Here is a 20,408-nt window from a genome sequence, read left to right as displayed (position 1 = left end):
GCTGTAATATTTTAACTGGTCCTTGATTATGAAGAGCCCTTTTCTCTACAACTCACATCTTTGGAGAGAGGACAGCAAAAACATAAACATACAGGCCTTGCATGTCTTAAACACATGTCTGATTATAAATACTCTATTTCCGGCACAGATACAGTCGCCACCTTCAAGTCCAAAAGTACAGCATATGCATGAACAGTGCAATTAAGCCACTTGGTGTTGCCGTTCCCTCCCGGTGGGAGAAATATGCAGTAAACATACATAGAAGCGTCCCATGCGAGGTCCTGTGGGCCGGAGCAGCCCCGGCCCAGTGTGTGTGTGTGTGTGTGTGTGTGGGGGGGGGGTTTCACGTGGAAGGGTCGGAGAACTGAACCCCCCCCCCCCCCCAGTGTCTCCGGTGCTCAGAGTAGCCCCAAGCTCAGTCATCAAAATCTGGGATGTCGTCGTACGAGTACCCCCTGTAGCCTTTTGATGCATAGTAGGCTATCCGCAGGTGGTAGAATCCAGGGAGGAAGACCAGCACTCCGATAATCAGCACAGGGATTGTTCTGTTGGGGTCCTGGAACACGGGAGGGGGGGGGGGGGGGGGGGGGACAAGAGAACATCAACACCAGCAATTCAAGCACAAATAACTATACACTGCACAAACCCTGTAACAGGCCATGAGTGCCTGCGCAGCGGTCTTGGAGACACTATAGAAACTATTAAAAAATGATTCAATGAAATTAATACGTTCTTATTTTCTTTGGTATTTTTGTCAAATTCAGATTTGCAATGATGATTGCTGGGTAATAAGTATGCTGTTGTCCAATGTCAAGTCTCTATTTGATCATGTGACGAGACGATATGATATAGATAATTTAGGCGCAACATCTGAACGTCAAGACCGACAAGCTGACTGAGCAGAGCCAGAGGCAAAGCACAGCACACCTGCAAGCCGAAACGATGGCTTTCAAACATAAAAGTGGTGATGCATGAACATGGACAGGATAGCCAGACCATTCAGCCTCTGCTGCTCCTCAGGTAGGTCTTAATGAGTTTCAATTTGGAAAAGGGTCGCTCGGCTGTTGCCACTGTCAGAAACAATGTGTCCTATGTCCCTGTTGTAGTGGTCAGACAGCATTTTGCCTAGTCATATAGTTCATCATTGCCTGCGGGTCGGGTCCGGCCAAACATTTAGAAATTATACTCGCTCGGGTGGGGCTGGGACACATCAGCGTGATAAGGCATTGAACATACCATATTTAAAATATCTTAATAAGTAGTGAAGTCAACGTGTCTGCTTCACATTAAGCAGAAGTTCGTTTATTGACACATCTTTTAAGGACGGCCACAGCTCTTTGAAACAACGTGTTTATAGGTTACATTATTCAAAGGTGGAAGATAAAAGGCGAGATAATCGCCAGGTGTAGCCTATATGTGTGTGTGTTGTCAGTGTTTGTAATACAATGGTGTTGGCTGCAAGTTAACTCCACTTCACGTTAATGTTAGCTTTTGTACATGAGTGGACAGAACTCTACTCACGCTTGCCTCACGGTGCAATGCCGTTTAATCATATTTGATAGAATGAAGGACAAATTAGTTGTGAATACTATTACCGAGTTTAAAAGGTATTGGTCAGGTAATAGCCAAGTGACAGCTGATTTTCTCTCTGATTCTGTGTGTTTTAAGCATATAAAATGTGTAATGTTTACGAAGGGCTTTAGCCTCTGAGAAGGTAGTATGTTGCAATTTATGTTGATTTCTTTGCAGATGTATCGTTTTTGAGAATACAATAAATCACATTTAGGATAACAGCCTTCTTCCTGTGTGCGGGAGTTTGTTTATGTCCTAGCTGTGACAACGCGATTACAGGCAGCAAACTGGTATAATGTAAGATGTTAAAAAGAGAGTTTAAAACAATACAAAACGAGAGGAAATCTACTGTATGGAGATATTTCTGCTTAGTAGTCAATGCGGATTCTATGGATTAAACCTCAATGGTTGGACTATGTAGATAGTTTTATAACGAACGTTGGCATGATCTGAACGTTTTTTTTTTAAAGAAACTGTCATCTGGAGAGTTTAAAACGATACCTAACGAGGGGAAATTTACTGTATGAACATATTTCTGTCAGATGGCATCATAGTCGATGCGGATTGTAATGAGGCTGTTGGATATGTCCAATGTCAGAAGTGTGAAGCTTTAATGAAATATGTTTGATGCCATCCAGCCAAGAAAAAAAATCTTCAATGGTAAGACTTTTTTGCTCTGCCACAGTTTTATTTCGGCATAGCAGATGCCTAGCATGTGTAATGTGTCGGCAATTTTATTCCGTTCTTGCAATGTGAATAATTTAATTTCAATATGCTTATCTCGCTCTTCCGCGCTCTTGTGCGTTTAAAGGTGCTTGTTTGTGTGAGTTAGTGCATCTATTTGTTGATGCTGGAGTTTAATAAAGGCAGGCTATTCATAAAATACGTAAATGTGTCAGTAGTATGAACAGTTGAGACATTGACTCAGTGGGGCTCAGGTCGTTTGGACAAAATATTTTAATTGCTGTCAGGCTCGTGCCGGGCTAAGGCACTACTCCGGAAATGATGTCGTTCGGAAATGATGTCGTTAGCGGACCAATCACAGCCAAGGGGGTATCCGTAGCTCTCCGAAAAGTTAGAAAAATCAGGAGGTGCACGTTGGTGTCTGTCGAGCTCTCCGAGGTGCTCGGAGGGGCGTTCCACCTCGGGGAAGGTGTTGCCAAGGCGTGCCTATGTGTCCGTCTCCGTTCAAACGCACGACCATAAATTGGGCATTACGCACACTAACACTAACCATCTTAGTGGGTATATCTCATGAGGGCTTTGCCCCAATGGGTGCTGCTCTGCTCCAAGGGGTGCTGCTCTGTTCTATGGTGTGAACGTTCTGTTCTATGGTGTGAAGGCTCTGTTCTGTGATATGAATGCTCTTTTCTGTGTACTCACCGAAACCTGGATGTAGCCAGACAGCAGCAGCCCGCCGATGGTGATTAATAAGGACCCAATGAGGAAGAGGAAGGTCGCCAGGGCGATAGCTTTGTAGGGAACTTTGGGAGGTCCTCTCTTAAACTGGCAAAAGAAGGTGCAGAGATGGGAAGTTTATGGCTGTCTTGTCTACCCTTGGCAAGACTAGTCTAGGGGTTTGTTAGACATGTCAAGACTGGAAGCTTTGTAGAGCTGCAGGCTGGACAGTATCAGATGCTGCTGCTGACTTTGCCTTTGGCACTAAAATCCATTGATAGACAGACATCACATCACTGGGCATACCAATGGCAAGTCTAACTCAGCCACAGTCTAGAACTACTTAAAATGTACTTAAAATCTACAGCAGTCCTACTCGAGACTGCCACAGACACTTATGCTTATTCAAATCTATCAGACCACAGGCAACCTTGTGTTCTGCCATGGCAGCACGAGACAGCAGAGGCAAAGCAGGCTACACCTGTCTTACAACACCCACCTTAACATTGGTGCTCAGCAGCATCAAACTAAAGTTGCTCCTAAAACAACGTGTTGATTGGCTGGAATAGTGCGTGGTTCAGTTCAAGCTACCTGGTTTGTTTCCGAATTACAGCCAGGACTGCATGAACACTGGAGTTTTTAAGAGCGCACAAACTGGACGCACTTTCAGTCTTGATTTAATTTCGTGTTTGACAGGTATACGTGAAGCATGAACCACATTTACAACCGCCACAGTTCCGCTTACTTATTTTATTTTTGTCTTATTCAATTTAGTCCAGTCTATTTGAAAAACTTACCTGTAGATCGATGTAGCCGTCGTCGTTGTCTGCCAATCGCGAATATTTCACTTTATTGCTCGGCATTCCTCCACCTCCAGATACATTCCTTGTAGGCATCATTGCCACTATTTCAGAGAGAGATAGAGAGAGGGCAACTGCGAGGGTGAGAGGAAAACCAAATCAAGTCGTGACTAACCTTGCAAATGTCCCCTTTCTTCTTGCTCCTAGGACGTATGGCAAGATTCCACTTTCTCTGTGGTCTGTTAGGTACTTACTTGCGCCCAAGCTTAAACAAGGCGCCATTCATCCCATAATAATAAAGCCACATTACCGCTACACAGCAGAAATAAGCAATCTGTGCCAATCCAGATGAAACATAGTCCAGTCATGAACTGCGCTAAAAGGTTTAGTCAACATGTTAAATTAGCTCAAACTCAAAGAGCTACCCAAATAGCTCTAATGCTGTAAAAAGCTACTGACGTGTGTGTTACTGGGCAGCAGCAACAGGGGGAGGCAACTAGCTATGTATAACGTAGGCAAGCTAATAATCCCAACCTCTCTTTGGATCTGCAAGAAGACGTTTAACTAATATAAACACATTTGTAGCCAGCGTTCAAGGACAACCAGATATTCTGAAACAAACGCTAAATTAGCATGACACATATCTCAATGTGCTGATTGCTTTCTACTGCAAATACTAAGCTATCAAGCCCATCATATTTTTGCTATTTTGTTGGTAGCCTAAATTCGACTCACCTGTAAAATCACTCTATACTCGCACAGTAAAACAGCTAAGATACTGATACGGCAAGTAGTGTTAAATATTCGACACACTCAAAAACTTCCCATTCAGCTGGCCCAGACATGTAAACTGACGCAGCGGGAAAATAACTTTTCCCCTTCAGTTATGCTCCATACTGTTTTGCTTCCTGGTGTCCTGTATGCCTGCGCGCGCAGGAAGACGAGGAGCGGTACGGGGGCCATGTTGTTGAGGGAATGACCACAGTAGGCAAACAAAGTCATGTCAATAATAGCCTTATCTCCCCAAACCACACGGTTCAACATTTCTTTAGTATTCACATGTTGACACATTGGCTATAGACATTACAAAACCTAAAATTAAAAGCCTATATTGGCAGACAATATTTAAAAGGATTTAACAACTTGGAGAGTAGACATTTTAGGCCATCAATACACTACTACATTATCGGTCATCACAGTTACACTCTAGAAGCCTCCTTTCATCCTGTTGAAATAAACTGTGCACCTTAACACACAAAAAACAAACAAAAATAAAATTGTTTCAGTTGGAGAAGAACTTGTGTTCTTGTGTGAACATATTCCAAGTCCACCCAGAGTCTTACAGAGAGAGAGAGAGAGAGAGAGAGAGAGAGAGAGAGAGAGAGAGAGAGAGAGAGCTTATTAGCTACGAACCAAAGCTGAACACTTGATCCCATTTTGATAACAAAGACAGCAGACAAACAGCTGCATATGAAAACCAATAACTCTCAGCATTAATGTGTGTGTGTGTGTGTGTGTGTGTGTGTGTGTGTGTGTGTGTGTGGTGTGTGTGTGTGTGTGTGTGTAATATAAAATTAAATATGGGACATCTGACATTTAGTTGAAGATGATTCTTCTCGATAGATGATGGTTATTGCTACCATTGTCGTAAAAACTGCCATAAACATTGACCCCGTAATCATCTCGTGACTGACATCATCAGCTAGTATCATTGCTGGCTGGTGTGGTTATGTGTTGTCATCAGGGGCAAACTATGACAGAAAAACAGCCTTGGACATTTTGTCCCAAATAAGCCCACAACAACCATGGCACAAAAACAGAGCCTACTTTCTCACAATACTATTACTTCTAATACAAGGTATAATATTCACAGTGTTTTCTTTAATAGAAGGCTATTGCTGGGGCAATGATTTTATGATTCCAGTGTATGGAAATAAATTGAATAGGTTCATGGAACTTCATGGAAACCAATTGACCAGGACAAATACTGAAGTAATATAAATACAGTGACACATAAGCACTTCATTGTTGGCCACACACTAATTAATCAAAGTACAGGAATGGACCTAAAAAAGTACAAATGCTTTGTCGCTCCAGCTGTAACCTATCAGGGTACGAGCACTGTACCTTTATCATATTTTGTACCTTCTTACCAAAAAGAACATCTCTGCATCTATAGGGCAGCTGGATTTAGGAATGTCATTAGCCATAAGAAAGGCTACAGGCCACTGTTTATAGTCTACCTAATGCAGTTCCACTGTTCAACTGGTTGCTAAGGCTGCGTGGTAGGCCAAGCTACCTGCGAAGGTGGCTACTGATTCTCCTCTCCATTGACTCTACTGCCGTCATCGGGACCTCATAGACCAGCAGCGGCCACAGGATCCTGGGCAGGACGGCATGTATCTTACAATACACTTGAAACTTACAAATCCTCCTCCAAGCTGCCGACTTCTCGTACTTGAGATCAGTCTATATTTGAGAATATAAATCATGTAAGGGTTAACGGCTGTTACCTGAATTCGAAAAAAAATTCTCTAATATTTAGCAAATTCAGCGTATATCTGCCTGCTGATATTGTGTTGTTTAACAGTGTTTCCATGTGCATGCAAACAAATTTCACCTTGCCAAGTGGTAAAGTATATCTCCATAGCCGTCTGTCTGTGTTTTTTCACTCAGTCGTCATCCTGTTGGTTCATTTTTGCTGAACTAACTTGACATAGTTAGAAATGGCATGATCTGCTGTTGTGTAAGCTTCCAACTAGGAGCAAAAGCAGAGCAGTCGTGTTAAGTCATGTCATGCAGGTAATTGTAGTACATTTCACTAAGGGAGGAAAGTGCAGAAATTTGGAAACGTTGTGTTGTGGAGGGAGTTGTCATTTTCTCATGCTAACTTTTCCCCTTTGTGTGGTACGGCATAGTTCCACAGACCTGAAGTCTTCTCTTTCAGGTTAAAGCTAACATTGAGTGAGTAGTACACCCTGTTGTGAACAAAACTGGAAATTACAAGCTGAGGTGTGAACCAAATTCTTACTCAGAAATCTGGGGCCGTATTCACAAAACATCCTAAGGCTAAACATTTGTCATAACTGGCAAAGTTAGGAGAAACTCCTAATGTGAGAATTGTGCCTTGTCTTTGTCTTGTGCTTTTACTTTGTATCCCTTCCGTGCTCTTGTGTTACTTCCTGTGTCTAGTCCTTTGTGCTTCCTTGTTCCTGCCATGTGCTCCTGTGTTTACCCTTGCCTTGTGTTCTTGAAATTCTGCTTTCAAGGTGCAGGTAATGTGCATTAGGATTCTGGAAAAATTAAATGATGATGAACTTTGTAAAGCATATTTTGATGGCGGGTGAGTTAATAAATAAGGATCCAATGTACCAAAATATTAAAACAACATTTGTATAATGTCTTTCCAAACTGAGAAAATAACCCCAGTGATGTCATCAGGGTTATCTCAGCCTGGGCTTGAGGCAGGGAGGGTCTAATGAAAGACACTATCTAGTTGCATTATGGGAATTGTAGGATCCAGTGTTTTTGGCGCTTGACCAATATTAGGGAATGCAGTCAGGATATCTCAACCTGCTTTGATTTTCATCATTTTGTAATATTCTGTCCCTTGAGTCACTAAATTGATGGAGTACTCCTTTAATGATATCAAATATATCAAGCTGACAAATGGTTCATCTTTGTGTTGCCTCTGCTCCGTTTCAAAATGTGTAATGACTTACGACTCATATAACAACAGATATAACAAGAGCAGTATGCAGGAACTCTTACGCCTGCTAACAATGATGCTAGAGGGTATTATGTGTGTACATGTACCCACTTAGCATGTAGTGAAAAAAACATGATTCAGGATTATGTATACTGGACTGATAGCTTTATTGATGCACTGATACACGCTGCAAATAAGTCACCATATCATACATTGTAGTTACTTTGCTGCAGAAATGCATTTGTCAACTTTGAAAATTCCATTTATGAAATTATAAAGGATATAAAGAGACACAGATATCAATCAATCAGATTTCAATCATGCTAAGTCATCACTGGTGGAATCGCATGGAAAAATGTGTAATTTGGCACACAGTCGAGAAGACAATCACAAGATACTGTGACATATTTTTAAGGTGGATTCAGGATTCTCAGGTAGTGAGTACAAATGAAAAGTAAGTGTTGTCTCATTCTACCTTATGTCAAGGCTATTTGCTGTTTAAATTGAACTTTAACTAAGAAGTGGGGCAGCTCTCAGAGTTAATACCCATTCCTCTCAAAGTACTCGGCCCTGGCAAGGACATCAGCGGAGTAGTCCCCCCCAGTAGTGTGAGCGTCCACGTTGTTGTAATCCATTCTTTCTGTACCCATGTTGTAGGCAGCCAGCGCTCCTGAAGCAGGAAGAAAATAATTTGAAGGGTGCAGAAAAATGCGGTGAGGTGGGGTTGTTTTGTCAATTTGTTGTATTATTTCAAGGAGGTTTTTTGTTCTTCAGCAGGGATTTATTGATACTTGACATTCACAGTTTTCACAGTTGACATCCATTCAAAATACATTCTGACTTTAAAGGGCCCGTATCGTGCTTTGTGATTTTCTATTGTGATTTTACTATGTTAAACATGGTCAAAGATCGAAGAACGAGAAAAAGAAGTGCAACTATAGTTTGTTTCATGGTTTGTTGACGTTGCCTCCGGGAGCTTACCAATCAGAACAGAGTGAGCTTATCGGGAGGGGGGCCTTAAATAGACAGGAGGTAAAACGTCCTGTTTCAGACAGAGGCTGAACTGAGGGGCTGCATAAAGGGCCAGTATAGATGAATACGTTTATTTATTTTTTTTACCATAAATCGTGCAATGATATTCCAGTAGAGCCCCAGATTGAATAAATAGATCTGGAAATATGCAGTATATGTCCCCTTTAATGCCGCTTATATTGAACATTTCCGACTTTGGCGCCTGTAGTGGTCAAACCAAAAAAGGCTGAAGGCAACACATAGTGTGTTGCACCATCTCTCACCAGGATTGTCTCATTTATTTCTTTATTTTCACAAACAAAAAGGTGTCCTGTCCGAATAATTTGAATAATGCTATAATCACAAAAATTCTACACACAGCGGCTTTGAATTTATTCAATTAAATAATACTGGTGGATTTGCCATTTTAGGATTTCAAAAGTGATTGCTTTGCAGAATCATTTGTAAAAACTTTAGTTCTTATTTTGAAACTTATGTTTTGATGTTGTACATTTTACACTAATACCACTAACTTGCACTGCAACGATAGACAACATTGTTTTACACCTCAAACACACACAGGCAACTCTTCAGATGGATGATCTGTACCTTTCAGTGTCTGCTTATCGCTCCAACCTTTTGCCTCGAATTGTGGGTAGAAGCTTTTTAGAATCCCAACTCCTTGCTCAATATGGGTCTGGCTGTCCCACGCACCCTGAGGCTTGTGCCAGTTTTTGTCAACCTAGGAACCATAATTAAGACATTATTATCAGGGAGGTGGATGCAGAGAGTGTGTTGGACAGAGGCGTGTGTGTGGACCACAGACCTGCATTAGTCCAAAGGCATTCCTGTTGTCTCCCCAGCCATCAGAAGTGAAACCTGCCCCTCTACCTCCGCGTGTCTCTCTGGAGATGATGCCAGCCACGACAGAAGGCGGCACATTACAATTGTTAGCAGCACTGATAATCTTGTCCTTGTACTTATTTATGTGAGGAAGATCTTCCTTGGCATCCTTAGCGTATGTAGACACTGCAGAGGAAATTAAAGTTTCTATTAGTTTAAACTTCATCATGTAAAATGTTCATGGCTGTGCCACATTATTCAGTATTAGACAAATGTCATTTCAAATACATTCTCTTTCATTTACCAGGATAACCCAGTCAGTATCAATACTGCTTTCCAGGGAGTACTTTTACATAATTAACTATTGCTTTGAGCTAAATGCTAATGTCAGCATGCTCACAATGACAATGCTAACATGCTGATGTTTATCAGGTTCAATGTTCACCAGGTTCACCATCTTAGCACTGAACACAAAGTACAGCTGAGGATGATGGGAATGAAAGTAATGTACAAATGGCAGTTTTGATCTGATGATGGTGCTAGATGAAAAGTTAAGGGATCACCAGTTATTACAACTCATCCTGAGGGGAACATCTGTATCAGCGGGTTAGCTTAGCTTAGCTGACCACAAACACTGAAAACAGGGGGACACAGCTATTTTTTCTGTTCACAGAAACAAATATGCCTACCAGCACCTCTAAAGCTCAATTATCAACACCTTATATCTTCGTTTGTTTAATCTGCACAAGCATAATCCTACATGTAAAAATGACAAGTTGTATTTTCACGGGCCTGGCTGTTATGTGGGGGACTATTTCTTGGTCAGGCGCAGTGACTTAAAACCTATGACACCTATTTTTTTTTTTTTGATTCTTGGAAAATGTTGTTCAATTGTTATATTTTCTCTCTTAATTTCTCAGATAGCAAAGATTGGAGAAAAGTCTAAGCTGTATGAACACAAAATTGTGTATCAGAACTTTAGTTTTTTCTTATTTCTTGCCCTATTAATCATCTCACGACCCCTCAATGACCCTTTGGAGGGAGCCTGACCACTGGACTAAACTACTGAACTCTGTATAAAGCATTTAAAACTAGCTCAACGTCGCCTACAACGGTTAAGCACCAAATATATCAGTATTAACAAATTAATAATGTCATATATGATACTATATCAGTCGCAGGGTACATTTTGATGCAGAATTAGTATTTTGCTAATCATGTTTTTCTACTTTTATCTGTCCGCAGTGGTTTTCCAGCGGTTCATACCAGGCTCGAAATCAAACCCACTGGTTATGTGCGCAGCGTTTCACTTGATGTTGCCCAATAAGAATTCAGAATCCCCACAAAAGACACTGGTGTCTAAAACCCGTATTGACAGGAACATTGGTGCCCTTAGCTATGTTTCACCTGTTTCAACTGAAACGGGCCCCACCCTCCCAAGGGGCCCCGACTAACATGTAAGAATTGGGCAATTCCCCCACTTAAAATATATAATGGTGAGCTGCTGTCAGTTTATTCAAAGATAACAAACTGGACATTGCTTCAAAGCTAACCACCAACTTTAATTGCAGTTAGAAACTCAGCATAAACAGCTAAACAGTATAGGCAGGTCATTTATTTCACTAGGAACACTACTAACTGTGTCAACTAATGCAAACTAGTACATTCTCGAACTAAAGCAAATACACATAATTAAATACTCTCTACAAGCGTGCAAATAAATGAGGATAAACAACATACTTAAATATATATTAAATATACATTTCTACTTTTTCCCCTCTCCTCTGCTCTCTGGGTTTCACACACACACACACACACACACACACACACACACACACACGGAGCAGAGGAGAGAAAGCAAACATTTAATTGTTTCAGTTTTTAATTGTTTGGATTTTTTCCATGTTGAGTTGTTCATGATGCTGAAAGTACACATAATGGATTTAAGTTGAATTCTGAAAATATACCCTTATTGATGCAAACAAACTTTAGCACTTGAAACGGGCCCCCCAGATGCTTAAGGCCGCCACCGGACCGTAAAGACGCGGTAGACTGCGGTATCAGCTGTGGCAGTGCGGTCACTGTGGCCGCAGGGCATATCATTTTTTGATAAGGCCAAACTGAAATTCCTGCCCTGCACACACACGCACATTACTGTGGTGAACAAAGCGACATTTAAAAAAGAAACGAAGTGTACTCACTGTTCTGTGTTGCTCTTCCGGAAGCTTTGGTGATGTATCAGACTCCTGGGTTTATATGGTGAACTCTTTTCTCCACTAGCCGAAGCGCAGCCCATCAAACCAGAGGGCAGGCTGACGTGCATCACGTGGTTTATCAGAAACGGTGGTCCAGCAAGTAAAGAACCCAACGTTTGTTTAGTCAAAACGAATGGAACAAAACGAAAGTTTATCTATTTAGGGTTTGGCTGATGGAAGTGTTCCGGAGTTACAAGACGTTTACAGGAAAATGTTGACTTACTTTAAGCAGCAGTCAGCACAGAGACAGTGGGACTGTTTTATACTGGCGCCGTACTGTGCGTCAAGTTAACAAAAGCTTGTGTGACGAACCCCTTTGGTCTCGTCAGCTCTTCCTATTTTGTCTGTGTGTGTGAATGCGTATGTGTGTGATTTGAGTGCGTGCGTGCGTGGCTGTTTTCACTCTGTATTCCAGTTGCCCATAATCAACCACCTGGGGGGCGTGTCCGTGTCATATAAAGAACCCTGCACATCCTGAATTCGGGAGAGCAAGAGAACACACTGTAGCGTTTATTGTGACCGAACTTTGTTAAATGATTGTATCGAGAAACTTTGCGGTGTTCCTGCTTTCTTGTAACCGCCTAAGAGCCGGGTTGTTACACTTGTTTATGGAGTAAAATGACATGACAATGACGGTGAGTCATATCTGATGAATCAAAGTTGTTTAATGTCATGTTGCATCTTACACACAACTACATTTATACCTTAAGTTTCAGCCCATATAATTAAATTAAGGAGACACAGTATGTGCATATCAAACAAAGGTTTGACCCTGAAATATTCTGGTGTAAAGACAATCCAACATTGGAATGGTTGTTTTTGTTAGGTCATGTCATGCAGGTAATTGTAGTAAATTTCACTAAAGGAGGAAAGAGCAGAAATTTGGAAACGTTGTGTTGTTGTGGAGGAAGTTGTCATTTTCTCAAGCTAACTTTTCCCTTTTGTGTGGTACAGCATAGTTACACAGACTTGAAGTCTTCTGTCTCAGGTTAAACACCAACATTGAGTGAGTAGTACACCCTGTTGTGGACAAAACTGGAAATTACAAGCTGAGGTGGGATTTTGATGGCGGGTGAGTTAATAAATAAGGATCTAATGTACCAAAATATTAAAACACCAGAGAGTATGGTGTATATATATATATATATATATATATATATATATATATATATATATATATATATATATATATGTATATTGTATAATATATTGTATAATATATGAAATATTTAAAGGGCCACCCCGCAGATTTTACACAATGTAAAGTTTACTTGTTAAGAGGAGTACTACTCAGCCAGTAAATCATTTGTATTATGTCTCAAGTGATGTCATCAGGGTTATCTCAGCCTGGGCTTGAGGCAGGGAGGGTCTAATGAAAGACACTATCTAGTTGCATTATGGGAATTGTAGGATCCAGTGTTTTTGGAGCTGGACCAATATTAGGGTCTAAATGTCAAGATATGTCAACCAGCTTTGATTTTCATCATTTTGTAATATTCTGTGCCTTTAGTCCCTTGAGTACCCCTTTAATGATATCAAATATATCAAGCTTACAAATGGTTCATCTTTGTGTTCACTCTGTTTCAAAACGTGTAAAAAATAAAAATAAAAATAAAAATAAAGAAAATAATTTTTGTCATGACTTACTTTACTGTATGTTCTTACGGCTCATATAACAAAAGGTACAACAAGAGCAGTATGCAGGAACTCTTACGCCTGCTAACAATGATACTAAAGGGTATTATGTCTACATGGCATGTAGTGAAAAGACATGATTCAGGATTATGTATACTGGACTGATAGCTTTATTGATGCAAATAACAGTCACCACATCATACATTGTAGTTACTTTGCTGCAGAAATGAATATGTCCACTTTATGAAAATTACATTTATAAAATGTTAAAGGATATAAAGAGACACAGATATCAATCAATCAGATTTCAATCATGCTAAGTCATCACCGGTGGAATCGCAGGGAAAAATGTGTAATTTGCCACACAGTCAAGAAGACAACCACAAGATACTGTGACATATTTCTAAGGTTGATTCTGGATTCTCAGGTAGTGAGTACAAATGAAAAGTAAGTGTTGTCTCATTCTACTTCATGTCGGTGCTATTTGCTGTTTAAATTGATGAACTTTAACTGAGAAATGGGGCAGCTCTCAGAGTTAATACTGTAGCGATCTCAGTCACTACGCAGAGATGGGTTACTTCAATGATTACTTTATTGTATAACATCATGGCCGTTATAACACCGGCTACTGACACGTTAATTACTGTGGCTGATGCACACAGAACCTAGCCTGGATACCAGATGAATTTAGCCCCGCCCACAACATTTGAGGTTGGGAAGTTCGGTCTGGCATTGCTCCGTTGGGGAGAAAATATGCCCGACCAAAAACGTTACCAGACCAATCAAATTGTCAGGGCGGGCTTTATACGATGATGGATAGATGATCAACAGTAACGTAATCAACCACGTCACCAAAGAGCGCTTGGGTTGAATTCGTTTTCAACAAACATGGCTGCCGCTGGAGAGCTGAGATGAGAGATTCGAGTTTGTTTTAGAAGACATCGACAGCGCATCAATTTTGAAAGAGGAACAGAGAAACGCGATCAAGGCATTTGTCGATCGAAAATGTGTTTTTGGCCGTCCTTCCTACGGGAACCGGTAAAAGTTTAATTTATCAGCTGGCCCCGATGGTCTAGTTTACTGTATGTTCTTATGGCTCATATAACAACAGGTATAACAAGAGCAGTATGCAGGAACTCTTACGCCTGCTAACAATGATACTAAAGGGTATTATGTGTGTACATGTACCCGATTAGCAGGTAGTGAAAAAAACATGATTCAGGATTATGTATACTGGACTGATGGCTTTATTGATGCACTGATACACGCTGCAAATAACAGTCACCTCATCATATCACATATCATTGTAGTTACTTTAATGCAGAAATGCATTTGTCCACTTTATGAAAATTCCATTTTAAAGAGACACAGATATCAATCAATCAGATTCCGGTGGAATCGCATGGAAAAATGTGTAATTTGCCACACAGTCGAGAAGACAATCACAAGATACTGTGACATATTTTTAAGGTTTACATTTTTACATTTAGTAGATGCTTTTATCCAAAGCGACTTACAAGGATGTATACACATTTTACACTGCACATCATAAGCAATTAGGGGTACAGTGTCTTGCTCAAGGACGCTTCAACAGGGAATCGCACTAGCAACCTTCTGATTACTAAACGACTTCGCTACCTCCTGCGCCACTGTCACCCCAACAAGGTGGATTCAGGATTCTCAGGTAGTGAGTACAAATGAAAAGTAAGTGTTGTCTAATTCTACTTCATGCCAAGGCTATTTGCTGTTTAAATTGAACTTTAACTGAGAAGTGGGGCAGCTCTCAGAGTTAATACCCATTCCTCTGAAAGACCTGGGCCCTGGCAAGGACATCAGCAGAGTAGTTCTTGTCATCAGTGTGACCGTCCACGTTGTTGTAATCCATTGTTGCTGTACCCTTGTTGTAGGCAGCCAGCGCTCCTAAAGCACGAGGGAAATAATTTGAAGGGTGCAGAAAAATGTGGTGAGGTGAGTTTTTTTTGTCATTTTGTTGTATTATTTGTGTTCTTCAGCAGGGATAGATTGATAATTGACATTCACAGTTTTCATAGTTGACATCCATTCAAAACACATTCTGACTTTGAAGGGCCTGTATCATGCTTTGTGATTTTCTATTGTGATTTTACTATGTTAAACATGGTCAAAGATCGAAGAACAAGAAACAGAAGTGAAATTCGACTATTATAGTTTGTTTCATGGTTTGTTGACGTAGCCTCCAGATCAGCTGGAGGTAGGCCAAGACACAGCTTCCGGGAGCTAACCAATCAGAACAGAGTGAGCTTATCGGGAGGGAAGCCTTAAAAAGACAGGAGCTAAACCGTCCTGTTTCAGACAGAGGCTGAACTGAGGGGCTGCATAAAGGGCCAGTATAGATCAATACGTTTTTATTTTAATTTTATTTTTGTACCATAAATCGTGCAAAGATATTCCAGTAGAGCCCCAGATTATACATATAGACCTGGAAATATGCATGATATGTCCCCTTTAATGCCACTTATAGGAAGAATTTGAACATTTCTGACTTTGGTGCCCCTAGTGGTAGAACCAAAAAAAGGCTGAAGGCAACACATAGTGTGCTGCACCATCTCTCACCAAGATTGTCTCATTTTCACAAACAAAAAGGTGGTCTGTCCGATAATTTGAATAATGCTATAATCACAAAAATTCTACACACAGCGGCTTTGAATTTATCCAATTAAATAATACTGGTGGATTTGCCATTTTAGGACTTCAAAAGTAATTGCTTTGCAGATTTATTTGTAAAAACTTTCAATATGTTTTGATGTTGATGATACCACTAACTTGCACTGCAACGATAGACAACATTGTTTTACACCTCAAAGACACACAGGCAACTCTTCATATGGATGATCTGTACCTTTCAGCTTCTGCTCAGCGCTCCAACTAGGACACTTTTCATCAAAGTGTTGGTTGAAGCCTTTTAGAATCCTACATCCTTGCTCGATATGTTCCTGGCTGTCCCACCCACCCTCAGGTGAGTGGATTCTGTTAACCTAGGAACCATAAATAAGACATTACTATCACAGAGGTGGATGCAGAGAGTGTGTTGGACAGAGACTTGTGTGTGGACCACAGACCTGCATTAGTCCAAAGTTTTCCTCGCCGGATGACCAGCCTCTAGAATCGAGACCTGCCCCTCTACCTCCGCGTGTCTCTCTGGAGATGATGCCAGCCACGACAGAAGACTGCACATTACAATTGTTAGCAGCCCTGATAATCTTGTCCTTGTACTTGTTTATGTGAGGAAGATCTTCCTTGGCCTCCTGAGCGTATGTAGACACTGCAGAGGAAATTAAAGTTTCTATTAATTTAAACTTCATCATGTAAAATGTTCATGGCTGTGCCATATTATCCAGTATAAGACAAGTGTCTCATTTCAAATACATTTTCTTTAATTTGCCAGGATAACCCAGTCAGTATCAATACTGCTTTCCAGGGAGTACTCTTACATAAATAACTAGACTAAACTTACAGCGGTGCTTTGAGCTAAATGCTAATGGCAGCATGCTCACAATGACAATGCTAACATGCTGATGTTTATCACATATAATGTTTACAGGGTTCACCATCTTAGTCTATTAGCACTGAACACAAAGTACAGCTGAGGATGATGGGAATTAAAATACTGGACAAATGGAAATGTTGATCTGATGATGGTGCTAGATGAAAAGTTAAGGCATCACCAGTTATTACAACTCATCCTGAGGGGAACATCTGTATCAGAGGGTTAGCTTAGCTTAGTTTACCACAAACACTGAAAACAGGGGGACACAGCTATTTTTTTCTGTCCACAGAAACAAATATGCCTACCAGCACCTCTAAAGATCAATGATCAACACCTTATATCTTTGTTTGTTCAATCTGCACAAGCGTAATGTAAAAATGACAAGTTGTATTTTCCTGACTGTGGGGGACTCGTTCTTGGTCGGGCGCAGTGACTTTAAACCGCAGCATATCATTTTTATACTTATATGTTTTCGTACAGATTAAATTATATATAATTAGTGAGCTTCAGAGGCTCTGGCAGGTGGATTTTGTTACCTTTGGACTAAGCCAGGCCAACTGTTTCCCCTTGATTCCAGTCCTACTAAACTAAACTAACAGGCTGCTGGCTGTAGCTTCATATTCATCACACAGACATGAGGGGGAGGTTTTCTCATCGAACTCTCTGTAAGAAGGTGAGTACGCGCATTTCCCAAAACGTTGAACTTTTCTTTAATTTGGTCCACTATGCTGCCAAAATCAGCCATTTGCAGAAGTTCATGAATTCTTATTTTGTCTCTTGATCTAGACGTCATGGTCTAACCATGCTTTGTTTCACCGCAGTAGTGCTGGAGGAAAGGAGAACTGCATTGTGCATTGTGACCAGGACTTTCCAGTTTACATGAGCATTTTCTCTGCTTATTCTACACAAACCAGCAACTCACTTTTTGATGACCTCTTCCAGAAGTCCTGCTCGAAGATATATAAAAAAAGAATACGATAAAATAATATAAAGCTTATAAAACGATATAAAGCTTATAAAATACAATGTATGTTTAAATATTAAACCAGTGGCTCCCAACCTTTTTGGCTTGTCCAGTTGGAGTCCATTGGAAACAGTTTTACCAAAGAGTTATTACTACATACTAATTATTATTGTGTGAAAATGAATCGAACAAAATCTCCCGATAATCCCCTCCAAAAAATCCCCTGAAAAATTGAGCAGTGAAACAGAAATCCCAGGCAGTCAAAGAAAAGTGGCAAATAATGTAATCAAATGGGGCACTCATATAGTTTATAGAATTTTTTTTTCAATTGTTATGAAACACATTTTCATAGAGAGAGTTTTCCCTCTTAACTTCTCAGATTTTTTTCTTATTTCCTGCCCTATTAATCATCTCACGACCCCTCAATGACCCTTTGGAGGGAGCCAGACCACTGGACTAAACTACTGAACTCTGTATAAAAAAGTTAAAACTAGCTCAACGTCGCCCAGCTACAATGGTTACGCACCAATTACATCAGTATTTACAATTTAATAATGTCATATATGATACTATATCAGTCACGGGGTACATTTTGATGCAGAATTAGTATTTTGCTAATAATCTTTTTCTACTTTTATTTGTCCGCAGTGGTTTTCCAGCAGTTCATACCAGGCTCAAAATCAAACCCACCACTGGTTTGTGTGCAGCGTTTCGCTTGATGTTGCCCAAATAAGAATTCAGAATCCCAACAAAAGACACTGGTGTCTAAAACCCGTATTGACAGGAACATTGGTGCCCTTAGCTATGGTTCACCTGTTTCAACTGAAACAGGCCCCGCCCTCCCAAGGGGCCCCGACTAACATGTAAGAAATGGGCAATTCCCCCACTTAAAATATATAATGGTGAGCTGCTGTCAGTTTATAACAAACTGGACATTGCTTCAAAGCTAACCACCAGCTTTAATTGCAGTTAGAAACTCACCATGAACAGCTAAACAGTAGGTCATTTCTTTCACTAGGAACACTACTAACTGTGTCTGTACTAACTAACTAACACAACTAACTAATACAAACTAGCACATTCTCAAATTAAAGCTGACAGAGATAATTTCGAAACATTGTTAATGACTTAAGAATATATTAATCAAGTGCCAGATAACGCAAAACTTCTATTTATATAAACCTTGTGTGATGTGTTTAACCTCGTCTGCTGCAGTGTGGGAGTGAGCACGGCTCCCTCTCTCTCTCTGAGAGAGGGCCCGTGTCTCTCTCTCTGACCTCCCGGGACGTGGGTGAGCCCAACGAGCTTGTTGTTGTTGTTTAATAAATATACCTTTATGCAACTCCGGAATCCTGAGGTAACTTGAGTGAATTTTCACCTTACTAAAGCAAATACACATAATTCAATAATCTCTATAAGCATGCACATAAATTAGGTAAACAACATATATATTTCTCCTCTGTTCTCTCGCGGGCGTGACTCAGACATACACACACACACACCCACACACACACACACACACACACACACAGAGCAGAGCAGAGCATAGGAGAGACAGCAAAAATGTTATTGTTTTAGTTTTTAATTAACTTAATTGTTCAGATTTTTTCTATGTTGAGCCGTTCATGATGCTGAAAGTGCACATAATGCATTTAAGTTGAATTCCGAAAATATACCATTATTGATGCAAACAAACTTTAGCTCTTGAAACAGGCCCCCGATGCATAAGGCCGCCACTGGACAGCAAAGACTCAGAGGAGAAAATGGCGGAGTCAGCTGTGGCAGTGCCGGCATCCAGGCCACTGTGGCCGCAGGGCGTATCATTTTTTATGGGCATAAGGCCAAACTGCCCTGCACACACACATTACTATGGTGAACAAAGTGACATTTTCAAACTCTCCCTTTCAGTACTCACTGTTCTCTGTTGCTCTTCTGGAAGCTTTGGTGATGTATCAGACTCCTGGGTTTATATAGTGAACTCTTATCTCCACTAGCCACAGCACAGCCCATCAAACCAGAGGGCAGGCTGACGTGCATCACGTGGTTTATCAGAAACGGTGGTCCAGCAGGGAAAGAACTCCAACGTTTGTTTAATCAAAATGAAAGGAACTCAATGAGATTTGATCCATTTAGGGTTTGGCTGATGGAAGTTTTCCGGAGTTGTTAAAGTTGGACTGCTGGTCTTGCTGCCTCTCAGCCTGGGATTTTGTTGTGGAGTTATGTTTTGATATGGTTTCTAGAGTTGTTTTGTTTGTTTATATTAGTAAATCCCATGGATTTGGTGTTTCTAGTTGTTGATTTGGATCAGTGGTGGAGTGTTGTTCGCCCCATAGGGCCACCAAAGGTTGGAGAATAAAATAATAATAACAATCATAAAATAAAATAGAATAAAAAATAAAATCCAAAAGCAGTGGGCAGGAATAAAAAATAACAGAGAGTCCGATCAAAACCTGCCAACTAACCGCCTACTGACCAATCAGATCACTGGAAAAATGGAGTCATCAACCAGAAAGGTTTTCCGACATGGACATTAGTACAGAATTTACAATTAAATAACCGGTAATGAAGAGAAATAGAGCAACATTCTTAATATGTCAGTAGAATTACTTTGATTTCCATGATAATTGTCAGAGTGGACACATGGTTGTGTGTTTTTGAGACCCCCCTAAAATTTAATATTTAGTTTTTTAGGGGG

The 20,408-nt window shown here is 40.5% G+C and overlaps 3 protein-coding genes across 4 annotated transcripts; all 3 read right to left on the bottom strand.

The window, feature by feature from the left end:
* Nucleotides 1-369: 369 nt before the first annotated feature.
* On the bottom strand, nucleotides 370-4,707 carry tmem230a (transmembrane protein 230a). 2 transcript variants are annotated; one of them, XM_012814582.3, is made up of 4 exons: nucleotides 4,506-4,707; nucleotides 3,768-3,904; nucleotides 2,956-3,078; nucleotides 370-556 (listed from the first exon to the last, which is right to left on the bottom strand). In XM_012814582.3, the coding sequence occupies exons 2-4, from the start codon at nucleotides 3,867-3,869 to the stop codon at nucleotides 416-418; spliced, it is 366 nt and encodes a 121-aa protein (XP_012670036.1). In that variant the 5' UTR covers nucleotides 3,870-3,904; nucleotides 4,506-4,707; the 3' UTR covers nucleotides 370-415. The 2 variants fall into 2 exon arrangements, with proteins under 2 accessions (XP_012670036.1, XP_012670029.1); XM_012814575.3 differs by having other exon boundaries at nucleotides 3,768-3,874; nucleotides 4,506-4,705.
* Nucleotides 4,708-7,622: 2,915 nt separating this feature from the next.
* LOC105888519 (lysozyme g-like) lies at nucleotides 7,623-11,873 on the bottom strand. Its single transcript, XM_031578285.2, has 4 exons — nucleotides 11,535-11,873; nucleotides 9,317-9,519; nucleotides 9,100-9,232; nucleotides 7,623-8,149 (listed from the first exon to the last, which is right to left on the bottom strand). Coding segments are annotated over exons 1-4 (468 nt in total). The 5' UTR covers nucleotides 11,536-11,873; the 3' UTR covers nucleotides 7,623-8,018.
* A 2,574-nt stretch (nucleotides 11,874-14,447) lies between these two features.
* Nucleotides 14,448-19,764, bottom strand: LOC116222816 (lysozyme g-like). The gene is made up of 4 exons (XM_031577667.2): nucleotides 19,629-19,764; nucleotides 16,322-16,524; nucleotides 16,102-16,237; nucleotides 14,448-15,143 (listed from the first exon to the last, which is right to left on the bottom strand). Coding segments are annotated over exons 1-4 (471 nt in total). The 5' UTR covers nucleotides 19,630-19,764; the 3' UTR covers nucleotides 14,448-15,012.
* Between the last annotated feature and the right edge of the window lie 644 nt (nucleotides 19,765-20,408).

The sequence above is a fragment of the Clupea harengus genome, chromosome 12 (genome assembly GCF_900700415.2).
Source record: "Clupea harengus chromosome 12, Ch_v2.0.2, whole genome shotgun sequence".
NCBI lineage: Eukaryota > Metazoa > Chordata > Actinopteri > Clupeiformes > Clupeidae > Clupea > Clupea harengus.
Note: the sequence above shows the minus strand (reverse complement) of the source record. Positions and strands in the feature narration are given on the sequence as shown.

Excerpts from the sequence above, each read along its gene's own strand:
- tmem230a (XM_012814582.3), bottom strand. The coding sequence starts at position 3,869 with ATGATGCCTACAAGGAATGTATCTGGAGGTGGAGGAATGCCGAGCAAT. Across the intron at positions 3,079-3,767 it reads ACGGCTACATCGATCTACAG|TTTAAGAGAGGACCTCCCAA; the intron begins GTAAGTTTTTCA and ends TTCTTTTGCCAG. Across the intron at positions 557-2,955 it reads CTGGCTACATCCAGGTTTCG|GACCCCAACAGAACAATCCC; the intron begins GTGAGTACACAG and ends CCCGTGTTCCAG.
- LOC105888519 (XM_031578285.2), bottom strand. Across the intron at positions 9,233-9,316 it reads ATGCCTTTGGACTAATGCAG|GTTGACAAAAACTGGCACAA; the intron begins GTCTGTGGTCCA and ends TATGGTTCCTAG. Across the intron at positions 8,150-9,099 it reads CGATAAGCAGACACTGAAAG|GAGCGCTGGCTGCCTACAAC; the intron begins GTACAGATCATC and ends TTCCTGCTTCAG.
- LOC116222816 (XM_031577667.2), bottom strand. Across the intron at positions 16,238-16,321 it reads AAAACTTTGGACTAATGCAG|GTTAACAGAATCCACTCACC; the intron begins GTCTGTGGTCCA and ends TATGGTTCCTAG. Across the intron at positions 15,144-16,101 it reads CGCTGAGCAGAAGCTGAAAG|GAGCGCTGGCTGCCTACAAC; the intron begins GTACAGATCATC and ends CTCGTGCTTTAG.